Source organism: Pelobates fuscus, chromosome 8 (genome assembly GCF_036172605.1).
Source record: "Pelobates fuscus isolate aPelFus1 chromosome 8, aPelFus1.pri, whole genome shotgun sequence".
In the NCBI taxonomy this organism is placed as follows: domain Eukaryota; kingdom Metazoa; phylum Chordata; class Amphibia; order Anura; family Pelobatidae; genus Pelobates; species Pelobates fuscus.
In genome coordinates this window covers 157,479,427-157,499,487 of record NC_086324.1, presented here as the reverse complement: position 1 = coordinate 157,499,487, position 20,061 = coordinate 157,479,427, and the positions used below count along the sequence as shown (strand labels likewise).

General features: G+C 39.8%; 1 protein-coding gene across 1 annotated transcript in view; it reads left to right on the top strand.

Annotated features, from left to right (window-relative positions):
• PKD1 (polycystin 1, transient receptor potential channel interacting) overlaps positions 1-20,061 on the top strand; it is a 132,868-nt gene that overhangs the window by 91,130 nt on the left and 21,677 nt on the right. Inside the window, exons 14-26 of the mRNA XM_063430475.1 lie at positions 1-792; positions 3,798-3,947; positions 6,526-6,669; positions 7,614-7,893; positions 8,592-8,808; positions 9,684-9,843; positions 10,382-10,528; positions 11,633-11,777; positions 13,146-13,748; positions 14,383-14,539; positions 16,787-17,039; positions 18,020-18,215; positions 18,331-18,501. The exon at positions 1-792 is cut by the window's left edge and continues 2,828 nt beyond it. Coding sequence (XP_063286545.1) covers positions 1-792; positions 3,798-3,947; positions 6,526-6,669; positions 7,614-7,893; positions 8,592-8,808; positions 9,684-9,843; positions 10,382-10,528; positions 11,633-11,777; positions 13,146-13,748; positions 14,383-14,539; positions 16,787-17,039; positions 18,020-18,215; positions 18,331-18,501 — 3,415 coding nt within the window. The remainder of the gene's footprint in view (positions 793-3,797; positions 3,948-6,525; positions 6,670-7,613; positions 7,894-8,591; positions 8,809-9,683; positions 9,844-10,381; positions 10,529-11,632; positions 11,778-13,145; positions 13,749-14,382; positions 14,540-16,786; positions 17,040-18,019; positions 18,216-18,330; positions 18,502-20,061) is intronic.

Below are 20,061 nucleotides of genomic sequence, written 5' to 3'. Positions count from 1 at the left end.
CACCTGAGTGCTTCAAATGACTTGGGGAGTCAGAACATCACAAAAATTATTAGAGTTCAAGAGATGATTGTAGGGCTTTATCTGAAACCAGTAAGTGCATATGTTAACAGAAGTGTCACCTTTGAAGCCACTGTGAAGCCAAGTCCTTCAGATGTTATCTTGCATTGGATGTTTGGAGACAATTCTCCTGTTCTGGTGACCTATACAACATCTACTGATCATTCCTATCAAGCGCCAGGAGATTATCTTGTGGAGGTTAATGCATCCAATGCAATCAGCTTTTGGAGTACTAAAATGACGGTCACCACTCGTGTCTTAGAGTGTGAGGAACCTGTAGTACAGCTTGCCCTGCCATCTCAAGTCATCATGAAGAGGTCCCAGAGGAATTATATTGAGGCTGAGATTAACCTGCGTGGATGCATCAGCTACCAAACTGAACATCTTTGGATGATATACCGAACATCAAGCTGCCTTCACTACCAAGAGTCTGACAAAGTTGACATTCAAAATGTTGATGTAAGCAGGCCACAGTTGGTAATCCCCAAGCTGGCACTAGACATTGGAGACTACTGTTTTGTGTTTTCTGTGTCTTTTGGTAGTACACCTCTATCTAGAAGCAGCTTTGCCAATGTAACCATGGCACCAAGCAAACTTGTGCCCATAATTGATGGTGGATCTTACCGTGTTTGGTCCAATAGCCGGGATCTCATTTTGGATGGAGAAAAGTCATATGACCCAAACCTGGAGGAAAATGTGCAAACACCACTGAAGTATAAATGGACTTGCACCAAGGTGAGATTTGGGTATTAATGTATTTCTTTGTCATTTATATTTTAATTTCAATATAGTGTATATATATATATCTATAAAATATTATTTGCCAGCGTAAAAATGCTTGGCAAAAAAGACGTCTATAAATATCCAGGCCTTTAACATCAGCAGTGTTTTTTTTCTTCATTGTGAGACTGAAATGGGTCTTGTCTACAAAAATACACATTTTTACATTTATCAAAAACCCTCTAATTTTCAAGGGACACAGAGAGTATTTAAGCAGCTGTGGCAATACATCTGCCACATGACGACTGTTGTCTTTGACTAATTACAGTGTACACACTGTGAATACAGTGTATTAACTAAACTGTGAATTTTGGGAGTTTGGGAAGAGAAATGCATGTTATTATTTATTTATTTATTTTAAAAATTGGACTAAAATAGTGTGATTCTCTTTTTCTAATTCTCTGCAATTTTGTTTTCATGTTAAGTTTTTTTTTTTATTTGGCATGGGTGCATCACAGATATATGTTTACAACATTGACGTTTGAGAGTATTGGGTGACACACAGATGGCGAACGAACCCCGTCATTGGTCTATGCTACAAAGCCACATTTGAGATGCAGGTGTACATTACGTAGATAACTTTTACATCATGGCATCTTTCCATCTTAAACCAAAAAACAGAAAACACAGGGCGCCACAATCACTATATCGGCAATATAAAATGGGGGTCAAAAAGAGATATGGAAACAAAAATAGGAGTTATAAAAATAGCAAGAATTTATTGATAACAGTGTATCCACAATTAATAGCACAAATCGTGCAATAAAATATATATAAATAAAAAGGCCACAATAGGCCAGAGACCCTTAGGTACAGCAGCTTAACATAACACAATACTGGACTGGATGGACAAAGTGCTAGTGCAAGTGGAGATAGAAAATAAGGTGCACAGAATAAACCACTTGGAAGTTCAAATGAACTAAAGGCAAAATATTGCACAGACAATAAAAAACAGCATATATGTAAATAAAACCGCTGATACCAAACTGCAGGGTCACAAAGTATGCTCAACGCGTTTCGTCTTGCGACTTCCTCAGGAGCTTCTTCTCTCTTCAAAATCTTCTTCCCTTTTGAATCCGCCGGTCTGTGCAGTCGTTCCCCATGCGCGGGCCGCGTCACATGCGTCGTCATACGTCATGACGCACGCGTGATCGGCCCGCGCATGTGCAACCACGCTGGAACGCAGGATATCTTTATTGACAATCTACACAGCCGCAAAAAGGACGTTCTACAATAAAAATGTCCAAAACTAATGCGGTATGTGTGTACACTACCTGCCTACCCCCCAGCTGACCCCTAACATTCATTACTATCAGGATAAAATAAATAGTGCTGATAAGTGGAGAGGATATGAAAAAATATATAGAAAAAAATGTGGAAAAAGAGAAAAAATCATGGGAAAAAAAAAAAATATATATATATATATATATAGATATATGGCGTTAAAAGAGGTACAGATCCAGAAGTGTATGTAAATAAATGTGTTGAATGGAAAACAATCTATTTATATTTCCAATAGACAACATAAAACATACAGAGTACATTAATTGGTGGTCATCAGAATATACATCAGTAGTAAAGGCATATGTGACCTAAAACCATAGAAAGTAAATATAAAAATAAAATATAACAATACATAGTAGGAACATAAAATATAAGGACATCCAGATCCATAAAAAGGTCTTCAGGAACTCGAAAGCAATCTTTCACATAAATATTCCTTTTTGAAAAGGATAACCAAAAAATGAGAGCATAATGTCATAAAATTAAGAGCAAAAAGAGAGTTAAAAATAAACTCTCTTTTTATTTATATATATTTTATTGCACATGTTTTGTGCTATTAATTGTGGATACATTATCAATAAATTCTTGCTATTTTTTTAACTCCTATTTTTGTTACCATATCTCTTTTTGACCCCCATTTTATATTGCCGATATAGTGATTGTGGCGCCGTGTGTTTTCTGTTTTTTGGTATATATATTTGTGGTTGGAGTGACCTCCTCACAGAGGCTTGCCTGCACTTAGTTCTCTCACTGCACTCCACTCACCTTTCACTTTATTTATCTTTCCATCTTAGTCTCACAAGTGCGTCTTTCTGGGTATCACCAAACTAATTATTAATTGCAATTCACAAAGTTTGTAACCAGTAATGATAACCTATTGAGATACATGAAAGAACAGAATAAAGAATTCGTGCAATTACAATTTTATTGCGAAAACCGAAATGTCTCATTTCTCGTTGAAACTAATTTGACCTATACTGAGAATTAGTATGAAAATGATTTCAAAATGTTAGCCCTTGCTTTACATAAACCACCCATAGTTATGGTGCCCTGCTGAAGACAACCCCCTAGTGGGACCTCCAGAGAAATCCATTCTTTATTGTGCCGTTCTTTTGGTATCACTTACAATTAGCGAGGTTGAACAGAAAGTGTAGCCTCCCAGCAATTGGGCTGTCATAACGGGCTTCATTAGTACCTTTTTTAACTGCAGTTTAATGTTTTGTAAATAAATCCAGTTTTTCTAGACTTGTGCACAAATTCTTTTCAGCGGGTACAAACTAATCAGATTCCCATTAACCTGCACCCAAATGAATCGATCTGTCCGGGATTTACCTACCGAGTCTTATTCATTGAATACGACTCAACCAGTAAATACCGGAAGGATCAATTGATTCTGGCATAGGTTAAAAGAAATTTGAGTTGTTCGTACTAGCTGAAAAGGATTTTGGCACAAGTCTAGTCATTTCTCACCCTCTACTGTTTTATTTGACAAACACTTACGTTGAAGGCTGACGAAGCTGGCAGTTAAACTCTCGCCTTTGGCCTGTATTTCTATCAGAACGACAGCTCTTGCAAGCAGTTCTCCCGAATGATTACTTTATTAACCTGCAGTCAGAATGTTGAAGAAAATATTGTAGTTCAAATCTCATATACACTCTTTTCTGCTTCTATTCTAGAACTCCGTGTCCACTGGCTACTGCTCTAACTTTGCTCCAGAATCTGGTATAGTGACCATCCCTAAATCTGTACTCCAAGCCGGAGTGGAATATACTTTTTATCTGAGTATCAGTAAATCGGGGCGGCCTCCTGAATCTACTAATCAAACGGTTAGTAATCGCGATTAAAATCCTGAACTGTGTTTTGCATCTAGCAGTCCTTTGTGGTTTTTTTCTGCCCATATTCCATACAGTTTTTTTCTAATAATAAAGGCAGTTGTTCAGCTGGGATTTCTTCTGATCACCTACCTTCAAACCCACGCACTTACCTGCAACATACCTTGTCTAAACTTTCTCCTTGTCCATTCACTGTAAATGACTAAGTGCACCAAAAATTTCAATAGATACGCTTATTTAAAAGGTATTTCTCTCCTGGGAAAACTCTTGCATTAGTCTTCATATTAATGCCAATTAATTTTCTTCATTGGAAAAGCGGACCTTTTTGTTTTTTTTACTAACAAGGTGTCTTATTTTGCGAATAGTAAAAACCAAAGAAAAAAAGTTACCTGCACTCTCTCCTTAATCCCTATGTATATTAAAACAAATGGTTACATTTAGTTACTCCAATGGCCACTGGAGGGAATGCCAGCTTGCCAACGTCAAGGCAGACCCCCCTAGACGGGTCCTACTCTGACCCTTTACCGTGCTTCCTTGAGCTTCTGGCAAAAATATCTCTAAAGGTTTATATACTTGTTAACCCTTAATAGGGAACAGATGGGATGGGTGGCAGCATTGTAACCAGGCTGTGTGATACAAAAAGTGAATGCAAATACAAAAAGAAAAGTCCTGCGCTCACTCCCATCACTCCTGGGCGGCAGCAATGACCACAGTACACATTAGCTCCAATGCATATAGTAAAAACAAAAGAAAATGTTACCTGCGCTCTCTCCTTAATCCGTATGTATATTTATACAAATGGAGGTCATTTAGTTACTCCAATGGCCATTGGAGGGAATGCCCGCCTGCCAACGTCAAGGCAGACCCCCCTAAGCGGGTCCTAACACTGACCCTTCACCCTGCTTCATTGAGCTTCTGGCAAAGATATATCTAATGAGACAGAGAGGGGTATTTTTTATATACACCCCTATATACTTATTAACCCTTAATAGGGAACACATGGGATGGGCGGCAGCATTGTAACCAGGCTGTGTGATACAAAATGTGAATACAAATACAAAAATAAAATTATTTTGCGAATGTATAACGGAAACTCAAGAATGTTGTGTCAAACATTTTTCCATATGTAGCATTGTTGTAAAATGTTAGCACAGTTAAATTAGAGATTACACAACGAGATGATTATACCAGAGGTATGAAAATCATGTTTCTTGGGCTTCATCTACTAAACCGTGCAATAAGTCAAGTCGATTAGTGACTTGGGAGATTTAGATCAACTACAATGTATATCATGGTTGCACACGCACTTCAGCTCCTCAAACTCACTGTTTAGCAAGAAAGTGCTACAGAAAATGCTGATGAATATTATATGCAAGATACAGATTCAGTAGCTCATACAGATCCCAAACAGCATAGGCGTGTAGCTCTGATTACAATGTTTTGTATTGAAAACACATTTTCCTGTGTGTTATGCTCCCCATGCAATGGTGATATGGGATATTGTAAGTTGGCAAAAAAAATGTATCAGCACAAATACTTCAAATGAAAGTGTTTCCTCTCCTGCCGTTGCTATTGTGGACCCTGACCTCAATACAAATGAGGTTATTCAGTAACCAAGAATTTTGTTAAACCGTATGGGAAATGGATTTGGTTTAACTTACACAGGGAAGTATGGTTTGAAAATAAATGAAATAGAATTATTTCTCAACTTACCTCTCTGTCTGTCTATCTATCGATCTGTCTATCTCTCCATCCTTTAGGCTGATGTTTACCTGTCTGCCTTTGATCGCTATCCTTCACTCCTTATTCATTTCAACTTCTTCTTCTCCTCTGTCTTACTTGGATGATCCCTTACTCCCAGAAGGTAAATCCTTTCTTTCATGCTTAATTCGTGCATTTATAGTGTCAGTCATCCTTCAGGTCCACAGTGCTATCACAATGTCCACTGATTCAGTGCTTCTGTACGGTTCACACCTCCAATTACTCTCTAAATCCTGCCATATCCATCTTAAAACATAGCTTGTATCAGCCCCTTCCTATCACCTGATTAAGGCAAAGTGTTTGCTCAGACTCTGATTTTCTCCTGCCTTGACTACTGCAAACCACTGCTCGTTGGCCTTGTTCCATCTATTTGGAGATAACTACGAGAGCATCGTAGGCCCTATAGCCATTATAGCATAGTGTAGTCATGCTGTGTCTCTATTAGCACTGTTCCCTGGTTTTCTGTCACACTATTTTGAAGTGTCGTGGCATAAAAACGTGGCTTTTCTCACTACTGCAGACTGCACCTTCTAAAGCAGCTTGGATAATGTAGTTATTACACTTTCTCGTTATAAAGTGTGAGACAGAGCCAGGGCATAGCGCTCAGGGCTGAGTTTATTTTATGCCCATACCCTGAGTTCATACCCATTTATGATGCTTAAAGTGCAACTTTATAGATTATTAACAATGCTGTTAATATATTTTTCAGGCTATTTCCTTGTCAATTCAGAACTCTATAGAAATATTTGCACATATCTTTAAAAAAAAAAAAGGTACTTACAATGACAACTTTCATTCTTTCTCGTGCCAGGTATTGATAAAAAAGGGAAGTGTACCGATTGTGTCTCTGAAGTGCGTGTCGTGCAAAGCGCAGTCGGTGTACGAGGTCAGCGCCAGTTCATACGTTTATCTGGAAGGAAGCTGCAGTAATTGTCTGGATGACTCCAGGTCCGGGGTAAGCTGGCTGTGAGGCCCAAATTTGTTATTAAAGGTGTATGTGGATCACTGGACTTTATACATTGACCAACATGCTGACCGCTAGTATCCGTGACATGTCCCTACACGGTGACTTCTATCACAAAAATGCAGATTCTGAAAGCCATGGATCTATCATCTGTTGCAATGGCTGCTGGGAATGTTAATTTGTTTGACTGTTATTATATTGTAGCAGTCGGTGGCAAATCTGTGAATTCTAATGAACTAAAAATACATCTAAAACTGTGATCAGCAGTTGTAAATTTCCCATGCTACCGATTAATACTTGACTACTCCTTGTTCAATGAAGAAGACCCACAGTCTCCCTGCAGAACTTCTGTATTGTTTTACGTTAGTGTGATCTCTACAAACTCTGTCATTCTTGGGTAACACAGAGAGGACTTGTCTAGTATTGCCTGAGTCACCTTAGGATGCCCTCTCAGTGCTGCAGTAGAACCCCCCATCCCCTGCCCCGTACAGAAATAAGAGACACGTTACCAGTTAAATGGTCAATAGATTGTGTTTAATAGCTATTCATAAACAGGGAATAGGCAGGGATTTCAAATTTTAGGCAAAGAAAAACACAACCTTAGGCCTCGATTTAATGTATCGGAAAAGCTTTTCAAATTATTTAATATTTTTGGATAAACTTACGGTATTCTAAATTTTTGATTATTTATATTAATGTGTTTTTTTTTTTTTATAGCTTAATATTTTCAAAAAATAATTTTTAACATTTTCCCAAAAATATTAAATCGAATAGTCAATCCTGCCTCCCATCTAAAGTGGGCTCTATGAACTTAAAGGTGCCTGTGGCATTTACTTTTTTTTATATTTTTCATTAATTTTAAAAAAAATAAAAAATCTTTTTAGTATGTTGTGTTTGTCCGTTTTCGTGCGGCTCATAAATCTGTTTAATTGCAGAGATGGACGGCTCAGAGCTTTGGGAACAAGTCTCTCACTTTGGATTTGAGCACTACAACGACCGGAGACCGTGAAATGAACTTAGTGCTGAGGCAGGGAGCACTAAAGGATGGGGAGGGCTACACGTTTACTCTTCACGTCAGCGACCCCACCATGGAGGAAGAAGGATTCGCGTCCATAGACCTTCTTCCCAACAGACCTCCATTTGGTGGCAGTTGTAGAATCTTCCCGAATGAGACCATTCATGCCCTGTCCACCAAGATCCAGTTTGACTGCACAGGTCAGAATGTATTTCAGGCACAAAGTATCGGTATACAGTGTGTGAATATAGCAAAACCTTACTAAGACCGCAGGGACGTCTTCGTCGTCTTTGTGTTGGGGGATAATGGTCCTTGAATGCCGTGTGTGCACAGACATGAAATATTTGTGAATGTATATCCCTTTAAAAAAAAATCTGATCATATGTTTAAAAAACAAAAAAAACAAAAGAGACACACTTTCCATTTGAACTGATTTTTAACACAGTGTTACTATTTTTTTTTAAATAAAAATGTACATTTTTTTTATGGGCAGAGTGCAGCATAGAAGTGCAGAAGCCTTGGGAAAGTATTTATAAACTAAAATACTCCGGACAAGCCACTGGTGATCGATCATATTACTTGTATTACATTAAATTACATTAAATCTACTAACTGTGGAATTTCCAGCAAAAGCAAATTATCTGAAGACAGACCCTTAATGACTGTTTAGTTATTTATTTTTTAAGTCCGTAAATGGTACCCAGATCACCATGATGAGCTTTCCTTCACTCCTATGAACTGGCTAAGCATTATGGGAGATGTGAAAACATCTGGGGCCCCAAGCTTATTATCATTGTTATAAATGTTGTGTTAAATATAAATATGATGTTTTGTTTATAAATTCTAGTATTTAAACAAACCCCTTTCTATACTAACTGTGATATTCTTGTGGCTGCAGGATGGAGAGATACAGAGGACGTGGGAGCGTCCCTAGTGTTCAGTCTTTTAGTGACACGTTGCCGCACCGCACACTGTGACGAGTTCTGGGTGTATAAAGGCAGTAAATCGGAGCACACCACCTTCCTGCCTGTCGGTTTCTATAAGTCAAACTTCACCGTATACATATCCGTGTTGGTGCAAGATCAGCAAGGAGCAGCAGCTATAGCCTTGAACCAGTAGGTGGCGCTTGGAAGCAAACTTAAATATTTAGAATTTTTCCTAATGCTTTAAAAAATGGAACCTGAGTAAAATACTATGTGAATGCACTGGCCAGCAAAGGCCATCCACACATGACAGTTTTGATAATTTTGATCCCATAAGTACAGGATTTGCTACAATGGTTTATGGTGATGACTCTGTAAGACATCAGTCAGCTACTAAAAACCCTAAATGTACTCTGAAAACATTGCAAGCTCGATTGTCATTGCTGGAGTGTTATATCATATGGCTCCGCTAGGGACAGGAGAAAATGAGCAATTATGTTAGCTCCTCCCACTGACTACAAGGTCCAACCCCTGAGGGGAGAGATTACTCTAGTTTGTTTTGGATGTAACTTAGTAATACTTAAGTATTTAATTGCCAAAGGTGTGCACTAGGCCCATCTGTGCCTTTCACAGAATAAAAGGTTTTATGATCCTCTATTTTAATTTACCATACGTTGTCTAGGATGCTACCACAGGGATATCTATCTTTTTCCAAATCTACACCCAATCCTGGGTTTAGTGAGTAAACCAGAACAAAACAAAGAGATAATTTATAAAATAATCAGAATGATATGTTTTTCTATAGTACCATGGGAGAGTGTTTTAATCTTCATTTGTCCCATAATCCTTCACAAAGAGGAGTTGTACATTATTATGTTTTTAAAGGCTGGCTGAACATCGTATAGTAGGTAGTCTAATAAAACGGAGTGCCAAAGGTTAGCCATTACTGACCTGGGCTGTTTAAGTGTTAGAAATGTGGCTCAGCAATACGTTACATATTGAAAAATATGTTTATTCTCAATTTGGTCTGAAATAATTAATTGTTCTGTGTGTCTGCCCCTGTATAGGACTCAGATTGTCAGAATGCCCGAAGTCCCTGATGGTTTCCCCAGCCTCGCTCACTGGCTACATAACCTCACAGAGACCACCCTGCACGGCTTAATGAAGCAGGGAGACCCTCAGCACGTGACAGAGTATTCACTGGCCCTCATTACTGTCGTCAATGAGGTAAAACAACCTTCCCTATAAACTGTGTAACATCTATCATACACACAGCGGAACCTTACAATGGCTGAATTTTCTTTATGGAACCCTGGCTAGTTGTTTATAGCAGGCTGTGCATCATGGGAATCTCTAATGAAATATAACTGTCTGAGAAAGGGATAGTGAAACAAAGCATCTCAATGGTTAAGGTGGGCTGGCAGAGGCATCTGGGAAACGTAGTTTGCAAACTTGTAGCTCAAGTATTTAAATACCCTCAGTCAAAGGTGTCTAATCTTTATATCCGTTTTTGGACAATTACATGAACATTAAAATATGTATATAATATTATTTGAAGAGGTAAATAAAATGATGTTAGTTTCTTTTTGTGGAAACATTGAATGACACAATCAGAATACTTTTGAAGAGATTTATCGTTATTTCGAGTACTGGCAACATGTAAGGTTATTAAATAATTATTTATAAAAGTACGACGATAGCCAAGTTAAACATTTGATTTAAGTAAACAGACAACTTGTGAGTTTTGTTTATATCTCCCCTTCAGCATGAAGCAATGATGAGTGAAAACGGGGAACAAATTGAGCCAGACCTGGGCCTCGTGAGAAGGAACATCACAGACACTTTAATAGCACTGAAAGTGAACACTGTGGATGATATACGGCAAATCTCAGCTGCGTTGGCGCAGTGTACGGTAAGACGCGCAATTGTTAATCAGGGAAAGCTTTGCCGTGTAACGCCATTTCAAGTGAGTCATCATTTGGAATTTTTCCATGAGTCTGGTTAGAGTGGACGTATCACCTGTAATGACCTTTATATAAATCAGCAGAGCATTAAAAAAAAAAAAAACATCTGTACAATTTTGTGTTTAATACTACAATGTTTTGGAACAGTTGTTTGTTTATAATAGTCCGTTTTGGGTGCTTTTAACCAACTAGAAGAGGTGAGAGCAACAAATACAGAACTAAGCATGTCACACACCCATTCTATGTCGGCTTTAAAAATACCTCAACAATGTCACTGTCAACGGTAGGCCTAAGCATTACTTAAAGGATCACTATAGGGTCAGGAACACAAACATGTATTCCTGACCCTATAGTGGTAAACCCACCATTTAGGTGGCTTGCTCCCCCTTAGCCCCCCTATAAAAGTTTAAAACTCACCTTATTTGCAGCGCCGCCCCCTTTGTGATATCATCAATATGGCCGATTTTGAGCCAATCCAATGCTTTACCATAGGGAGCTATTATACTCACCAGAACAACTACATTGAGCTGTAGTTGTTCTGGTGACTATAGTGTCCCTTTAACCATCGCCATCTGTGGCCACTGTCCTCCATACAGTTTTTTTCGGGTGATCGAGCATGAAACTGGTGAAAAATCTATGTTTAGAATGGGCACTTCTTGCAGCTTGCTACAGCATGTAATCCCAGTTCTAACTGCAGAGGATGGTTCGTCTAAAGACTCCTATTGTACTACGTAGAAGAATTTACTGTGAACTCAGATGAAGACGTTAATCTTACGATTCTTATCTCTCTCGGAACTGAGGACATTAACAGGATAATTAACTAAAATGTGAATTCAAAGTGAATTTTACGTTTCATTTCAAAATAGCTGAACTAAAGAAACTACTAATTTAGAGAATTGTTCAATTTTTACTATTTTTGCTGAAATTTGAAATTCACTTTAAATTAAGGACCATTCACGTGTTCATATCCCTTTTAGAGAGGGTGTTAAATGTTCCTAGAATGTATTTTACTGACTTTGAGCTCCACTTCTTTCCATGTGCATTGTCTCCAGGTGGTCAGCAACGAGCGAACCTGTGCAGCTTGTCAGCGTAAAACTCTGGACAAGTTAGAAGATATGATGTCCATCTTGCAGAATGAGACCACTCAAGGGATGATGACACCTACCACAATCGCAGACAACATCCTTAATATCATGGGTAGGCCATTTGAGGTGCAAACATGTTCTTGGTGTACAGGATATTGATTTACCACTATATTATCTAGAAGAAGACTATGATAGTGTTCCACCACCCTTATATCACAGATATAGAACGGAACGTTCTTTAACAAATTACTACAAACACAGTTCTTTGCCCAAGAATTGATATAGTTTTGCTTTGATTATAAATAGTTCTTTAAAATGTCATTATCACTTTTCTAACGGTGGCACAAATCAATAGTTTGCTAAAGTTTTCCAGTGAAATGTGGGAATGCCCTTAACAACCTGGGGTGATTAGTTTGCCCTTGACGTGCAAGTGTTGTTAAGCAAGCCTCCGATGTAGTCTCACCCTAGTAAATTCTTGCGTTGCGTTTATTAGGGGTTAGGACTTTCATATAAGTGACATGTCTTCTTTAATATACATGCTCTAAGAATAGGCAGATGTTTTATCTAAGGCTGCTGGGTGACCTGTAATAATTACGAGCCCAGAAATTTCAGCCTCAGCGTGATAGCCAGTTACTTACAGTGATATACGGTGCTCTAAATAATGTCAGTGACCTAAAATGTGAAACAGGGCATAAAAAATGCTTCTTTTGAGTTATGAGCCCTCTCCGCGCTCCCTGAGGAGAGAGATTTATAACAACGGCACTGTAAAGGTCTTTCAGCAGATATGAGAGTGATTCATCATCATTTGTGAGACACATTTTGTTCTGTAACCCTGTGATATAACGTTTTGGCTGATAAACACTCCTGCCAAGCTATGCATTATCTTTCAAAGAATAGTGGATGCTGACTTCATGCCTAGATTGTTCCTGCAGAAGAAACACACCTCTGCCTTTTGAATTAATTTAACTAACGTTTATCCAGTCTGTTGAATCCCTTTGCCAGTCTCCTGCAAACTTATGAGGATCCGTGAAGGCATCAGCATAAGGTCTATCAAGAATATACTTTTAGAATGTTAAGTACCCACAGCAAGGATCATCTATAGAATTACGATGACTTTCCATCATAGAGAGGGTCTTAAAGGAACAACTCTATAGGCTTTATTGTTTTTCTCTTTTATTGTAACTTTTATTGTAATGGTATCACTTTATCACTAATGTAAATTATTTCATTTTTCTTGTTTTCTTGTATATTACTTAAGGGATAATAAGCCAACTTATCACAATATATTATTGTCTAGTGATTCTCCAAAGAGTCTTTAGTATTGAATACATGGTCCAGAATTTTTGTGACTTCCCATTTCTGTTCCAAGGATTAAGTAATCCTAACCCATTGGTGCTACTAGAGGAACAGGCTAAAAATCTCACCTTTACATCTGTGACTGGTGGAAGGAAACTAACAGTAGACCTTATCTTCTTTCCAGGAGATGTCATTCATTTGGTAAACACCAGGCCGCCTAACTATAAAGAAGGGAAGCTGTGTGGTGGTCTTAACAACCCAGCAGTGGCATCCAAAGCCTATAATCTTTCTTCTGATCTGATGAGGATCCTTATGAAATCACGGGTGTTGAACGAGGAGCCTCTTACCTTGCAAGGAGGGGAGATCCTAGCTTGGGGCAAACGGTCTGACCCTTTCAACTTGCTCTGCTACAGTAACAGAACAGGCTGCCAGTTCTTCATCCCACAGAGCTTCAATAGCACCTTCAGCGACCAGACAGACATCATCCAGGTTATGTTCCAGGTGGACTCCAACCCCTACCCTTTTGGTTTCATTAGTAACTACACCGTGTCTACGAAAGTGGCATCCATGGCGTTCCAGACCAGCAATGGGAGCCAGATCATTGTAGAAAGTTTGGATTCGGAAAAGGCCATTACAGTCAGTGTGGCAAATAACACTGGAGTGGGCAATATCACAGCTGGGGTGACTTTGGTCGAAAGCCGACGTTCCGTGAAGGTGGAATTAGAGGCTGAAAGCAGTAATTGGAATGCAGGGCTGCACCTACAGGTTACCTACGATGTGAAGGATAGTGAGTGCTTTTCTGTTTTTGAAATTCTCTGTCATCTTTTCACCCATCAAAAAAAAACATCAAAAGGTTAAAGCACCGCTAAAGGCACCTAGACCACTTCCTCTCAATGAAGTGGTCTTGGTGCAGTGACCCTTTAGTTTAATCCTGGAATGTAAACCATTGCCATTTAGTAGATAGAGCAGTGCTTACATTACTGGGTTGAATCCACCTCTAGTGGCTGTTGTCCGTATGGAATGCAGCCCTGACTGTGCATGCGATTGTTATCCCCAGTCCTCCTGTATGGGAAGTATTGGTACCAGTGTCAGCAGGATTTCCTGGGAGTTAGATCAAGCGGCTGCAGGGACTCAATCTCACACAGCTTTTATTTAGCTTTAAGGGGGCCCCTAAATAGAAATATAAAGGAGAACTCTAAAGCGTTAGGAATACCGGCTTGTATTACTAACGCTAAAGTGTTCCTTTAAGTGAGATGAAACCAATTGTAATATAATTAGCATCTAAATGCTAAAAGTGTATCTTTTATTGGGTTGTAGGTGTGTACAGACTCACTACAGAGGGTGCTTCCTCTCGTGACTTGTTCCAGTGATATCTTTTGTCTGGCCTATCAGATGATAACATTTTCTTCTTTCCCACATAGGCCGGTACATAAGCAGTGAACCTGAAGCGTACATCACTGTCTACCTCCATGAATCTGGTCACCCTGACCAGAATAACTACACCGACATGAGGCAGATTGGGATGAACGCCAATGCAAGCTCGGATCATAAGACCTACACGTTCTTCATTCCCCCCACGTAAGAGAATCCCAGCAATCCAAGAGTTAACCTTAGAACGACTGGTTTATTAAGGGACAGTCATTTTAGAAATGGTGTTATTTGATATAAAGAGAAAGCTTGTGATGAGCACTGCAGGGAGAGGAAGGAAAAAAGATGCACATCTGAAACGGTGACCATGTTTTTCTCCCTTGGATGGTCCTTTGTGTGTTCTATTCCCCTTGTTGGCCGTAGGAGCCTTTCCAACACACAGCATGTTTATATATATTTAAAAATGTGTTACAGTTTCTTTTTGATACATTTTACCTTATTGTTATTGCGCATTTTTTTTTGCAATGAAGATTTTGAAAAAGATACTCAAAGCTTTAATTACTCGTCGCAACTGACGATAATTGCATGTTACGGTGTAGCTAGCTGCCTTTCACTGTGCACATACTGTTTTATGGCTGCAAACAATACTGCAGCCAGGGCCGTCTTTAACGCGGGGCAAACGGGGCAGCTGCCCCGGGCCCTGTCCCTGCTGGGGGGCCCAAGACAGCTGCTCCGTTTGCCCCGGCCCGCAAACTATGGGGGTCCATCGGGTGGCCCATGCACTTAGGGCCACCCGGTGGGCCTGTGTCAGCTGGGGCCCGGTCGGGCGCTGTGGCGCTTTAACAGCGCGACCGGGCCCTTGCTTTTCGGCAGCCGTCTGGGAGGAAGTGACCGCCGCGCGTCACTTCCTCCCACAGAAACCGGAACCGCGCGGGAGGAAGGAGGACCAGCTGCTCAGAAGGGGGCCAGGCCGGGAGAGAGTGAGAGCTTAATTCCCAGCCACCCCAGCCAGCCCACTGGACCCCAGGGAATCCACCATCCAGGAAAAGGTAAGAAACTGGAGGGTGGTTATCAAATTTTACATGAATGTCTGAGTGTGTGTGTGTGTGTGTGTGTCAGTATATATGTATGTCTATCTGTGTGTATGTGTGTTTCAGTATGTCTGTCTGTGTGTATGTGTGCCAGAATGTCTGTCAGTGTGTCAGTATGTCTGTGTGGCTGTGTGTTTCAGTATGGCTGTCTGTGAGTGTCAAAATGTCTGTATGTGTGTATGTCTGTCAGTGTCTGTGTGTATGTGTTTCAGTATGTCTGTCTGTGTGTATGTGTGACAGAATGTCTATGTGTGAGTCTGTCAATGTCCGTGTGGTTCTGTATGTCTGTGTTTGTCAATATGTCTGTCAGTGTATGTGTGTTTCAGTATGTCCATCTGTCTGTGTGTATATGTGCCAGTATGTCTGTCAGTGTATCTGTATGTCTTTGTGTATGTGTGTTTCAGTATGGCTGTCTGTGTCAGTACGTCTGTCAGAATGTGTCTCTGTATCTGTATGTTGTCCGTTTGTGTGTGTGTATCTGTATGTGTCAGTGTTTGTATCTGTATATCTGCATGTGTGTCTGAATGTGTGTCAGTGTGTGTGTACCTTTTGTATCTGCATGTATGTAAGTGTTTGTATCTGTATGTGTGTGTCAGTGTCTGTGTGTATCTGTATGTTCTTGTGTGTATCTATATGCGGTCAGTGTGTATCTGCATGTGCGTCAGGTAGTGTATTTGTGTGTATCTATATGTAGTCAGGGGGGCCCAAGTAAATGCTTGCCCAGGGTCCAATCAAAATTAAAGACGGCCCTGACTGCAGCTATAAACATGCTACATCACCTGTGACACAATACAAGGAAATTAAACCTTTTCCTTCACCTGCTGGGTGGACACATAAAACAAAAGTCCCTAACTCCCCTTTCTGGTTTTCAGGGAGCACCAAAACCACAGCCTTTTGGGATAAAATCCAGCCCCATAGACCCACAATGAGAGGCTTCTGATTGGTAGAGTCTTTTCTTGGTCTTAGTATTGCTTGTGCAACTGCAGAAGCTTCAAAAACTGTATATGGCATTTATTTTATCATTTTGTCATGCATTAATTATATAATGCATCAACAAATGGGGATCATTTCTAGTATTCGTCTAAAAACTATGCCCCTTCAAATGAAGGCCCCCGTCACTTTTGAGGTACTTGTTATTCCAACTAAAACAAAAACTGTGAGAATAACTACAGAATATTAAAAGTTATAATTATTTTAAGTTATCACTTAACTAGTTTCCTCAATTGAACCCCTAAGTGTAAGTAACACTGTAACTGATTTGCTTGTTATAAACTTCTTAAATGCTTATAAGCTTATTGCAAATGCTGACCATTGTGAGTTCGGCTTCGACTGGCCAACATTAAAATACTCTTTTCTCTCCCAGCAGTGTTGGCAACCTGACCAGACACTACTTCCTAAACATCACTAACCATTTCACGTGGTCGCCGGTGGAAGTTACGTTGGGTTTGTACACCTCGCTGTGCCAATACTTTGATGAGAATGAGATGAAGTGGAAGACAGAGGGAGTTGTACCACTGGAGGACACACGTCCGGACCGAGCGGTGTGTCTTACCCAACATCTTACGGCTTTTGGTGCTAGCTTGTTTGTCCCGCGACATTCTGTCCACTTTATCCACCCAGTGAGTAAACAATTAAGCTAATTGAACAGCTTTCTCCAGCAAATATTTGTAGAATCTTGTACCATCTTTTATTATGTGCAGAGCACTCACTTGCCTGTTGTAGCATGATTCACAAGTGTGTAATATTGTGTGCATTAACATGATGTGATCTAAGTCTTTCAATCAGGTGGCTCCTCAGTATACATTGTTATCACTAGTTAATTCTGTAATAAATAGGCAGCACGGACAATGCATATAAAGACATGATGGAATCAGAGGAGAGAAGAGCTTCACTTGCGACTTATTAAAGTCTAAAGTTTTGAATCTCAGATGCCTAAAAATAGTTATATTGGAGACTGCTTGAGAGGCAGACTGCAGATTCAGGCAGACCTCAGGAGCACCAAGAAACATCTCCACCAGTCAGGAGGCTCCTATTCTGGTCTACGGGGTCTGAGCTTATTCCACAAACCTCTGTTGAGCAGGGATTTATGGTGTAAGCATTGTATCCACAACTTCAGTTCCATCTATAATATCATGGCTGCGATCAGTTTATACCAAGCGCGATTCAAAGTTCTGTGAACCAGGCTGTGTTCAGCAGTTGGTAGAGCCCACACATGCTTGGTTACAAGCCTCAATTCACTCTCCATGAAAGGCCGAGAAATCCTTCCCATCTGTGCATGCAACGTCCGGATCAAGCCAGGAGAAGTAAGATAAATTTGAAAATTAGACGACCAAAAATGATGATTTCCAGCTGCCTGATTGAGAGCTTTGTTGTTCTATTTTTTATTTTTTTTTACAAATAACTACAGTTATAAGTTACTCTTAGAAATTTCCGCACCATCAACTTTGCAGTGATGCAGTGTTGTCATGTTGCTTATTGCGTCTGTTGAGGAGTTATGTCCTCTTTGCAGAAGGAATATGGAAACCTGTGCTATATGTAGGTAATTGAGAAATAAAAGTTTGAGTATCATTTAACCTCGCTCACAACTCTTTATCCACAGCCTGCTCCTCCTGGTCTAAATTACATAGTGCTTCTCACCTGCGCAGTTTGCTTTGTCACCTACTGCATTTCCACCATTATTGTCCACAAACTGGATCTTCTCGATGTAAACAAGGCTGGAGTCATTCCATTCTGTGGGAAGTCTGGATTCTACAAATACGAGCTCCTGGTGAAGACAGGGTGGGGTCGAGGATCTGGTGAGTCCACGTATCTTATAGCTATAGATATGATAGACATGTCCTCTTTAAGAACACCAATATTCAGATGACGTATAACCTTATCTTAACGTGCTCTTTGTTCTTGTCTTCTCAGGTACTACTGCCCATGTCGGTATTAGCTTATACGGGGTGGATAACAAAAGTGGCCATAGACATCTTGATGGAGAAAACACCTTCCATAGAAACAGTGTGGACATCTTTCAGATTGCCACCGAGAAGAGCTTGGGCAATGTGTGGAAAATCCGACTGTGGCACGACAACAAAGGTATAGTAACAGGATTGCTGTCCAACTGAGGTAGTTGTTGCCATCTCACAGGATACTTGGAGTCGCAGTCCAATAAAAACTTCAGATAACTAGTTGCCCAGTTTTGATTTGGCATATATAATATATACCCTCGTATTCACAGAAAGTAACACCTGTTAATGGACAATTGTTACTGCACACGGGACATTTTAATGAAAGGGACAAAAAGTGTAATCTCTCTCCTCTTGCTCCCTTTTAACGCCCCGAATTATATTGCTCGATGGCTCCAGATACTTTGCAATTTCAAGGTCTCCACTGAATGACATTGTTGTTGAGGGGGACAGTTCCTTCACCAACTAATCAAAGAGTAAAATGTTGGTGTGGAATGGACTTATTGAATCCCGGGGTTCATGTTACAGTTGATCTCTTCTTTGGGCTTCATTGTATCATGGAGATCGTTCCATGTTTGACCCATGCGTTGTTAGGAGGTGGCATTAGAGGCTAAATCCCTTCTTCATCCCCAGATCTTGTCAAAGCTTTAATTACTCGTCGCAACTGACGATAATTGCATGTTACGGTGTAGCTAGCTGCCTGTCACTGTGCACATAGTGTTTTATGGCTGCAAACAATACTGCAGCTATAAACATGCTATATCACCTCTGACACAATACGAGGAAATTAAACCTTTTCCTTCACCTGCTGGGTGGACACATAAAACAAAAGTCCCTAACTCCCCTTTCTGGTTTTCAGAGAGCACCAAAACCACAGCCTTTTGGGATAAAATCCAGCCCCATAGACTCACAATGAGAGGCTTCTGATTGGTAGAGTCTTTTCTTGGTCTTAGTATTGCTTGTGCAACTGCAGAAGCTTCAAAAACTGTACATGGCATTTATTTTATCATTTTGTCATGCATTAATTATATAATGCATCAACAAATGGGGATCATTTCTAGTATTCGTCTAAAAACGATGCCCCTTCAACTTTTGAGGTACTTGTTATTCCAACTAAAACAAAAACTGTGAGAATAACTACAAAATATTAAAAGTTATAATTCGAGATTATCACTTAACTAGTTTCCTCAATTGAACCCCTAAGTGTAACAACACTGTGCACATAGTGTTTTATCAATTTATACAAGGTGCCAACGAATGCAAAGTATTGCATTGATGCTTAGCTTAGAGAAAAGGGTTTTTTAAAAGCCCCAAGATGTTTTAGAACTTAGCAATGCCCCTGGTTTAAACCCATCATGTTTAGGAACCATCTTACTATGGACAGTGTAATAAATACTGTAATTGTGCACAGTACGAAGAAATCAATATCAAAACAAATCTATTCATCTGTCAGTCTGGCTAACTCGTCTGTATCGATTTCTCTCCATAGATAAATACATAGCCGAGACTGAGTATTTTCTTATTAGGCTGTGTGGGTCTGACGGGCAATTCTCAGCAATTGTCAGTTCTTAACAATGCTGAGTAAGTCAATAAACCCCTGTCTTAAAGATAGTGCACTACTGCCACCTGCTGTTATAAATAATGTATCCACAGTGCTAAAGTGTGGCTGACATTGTATATAGTGTGATCG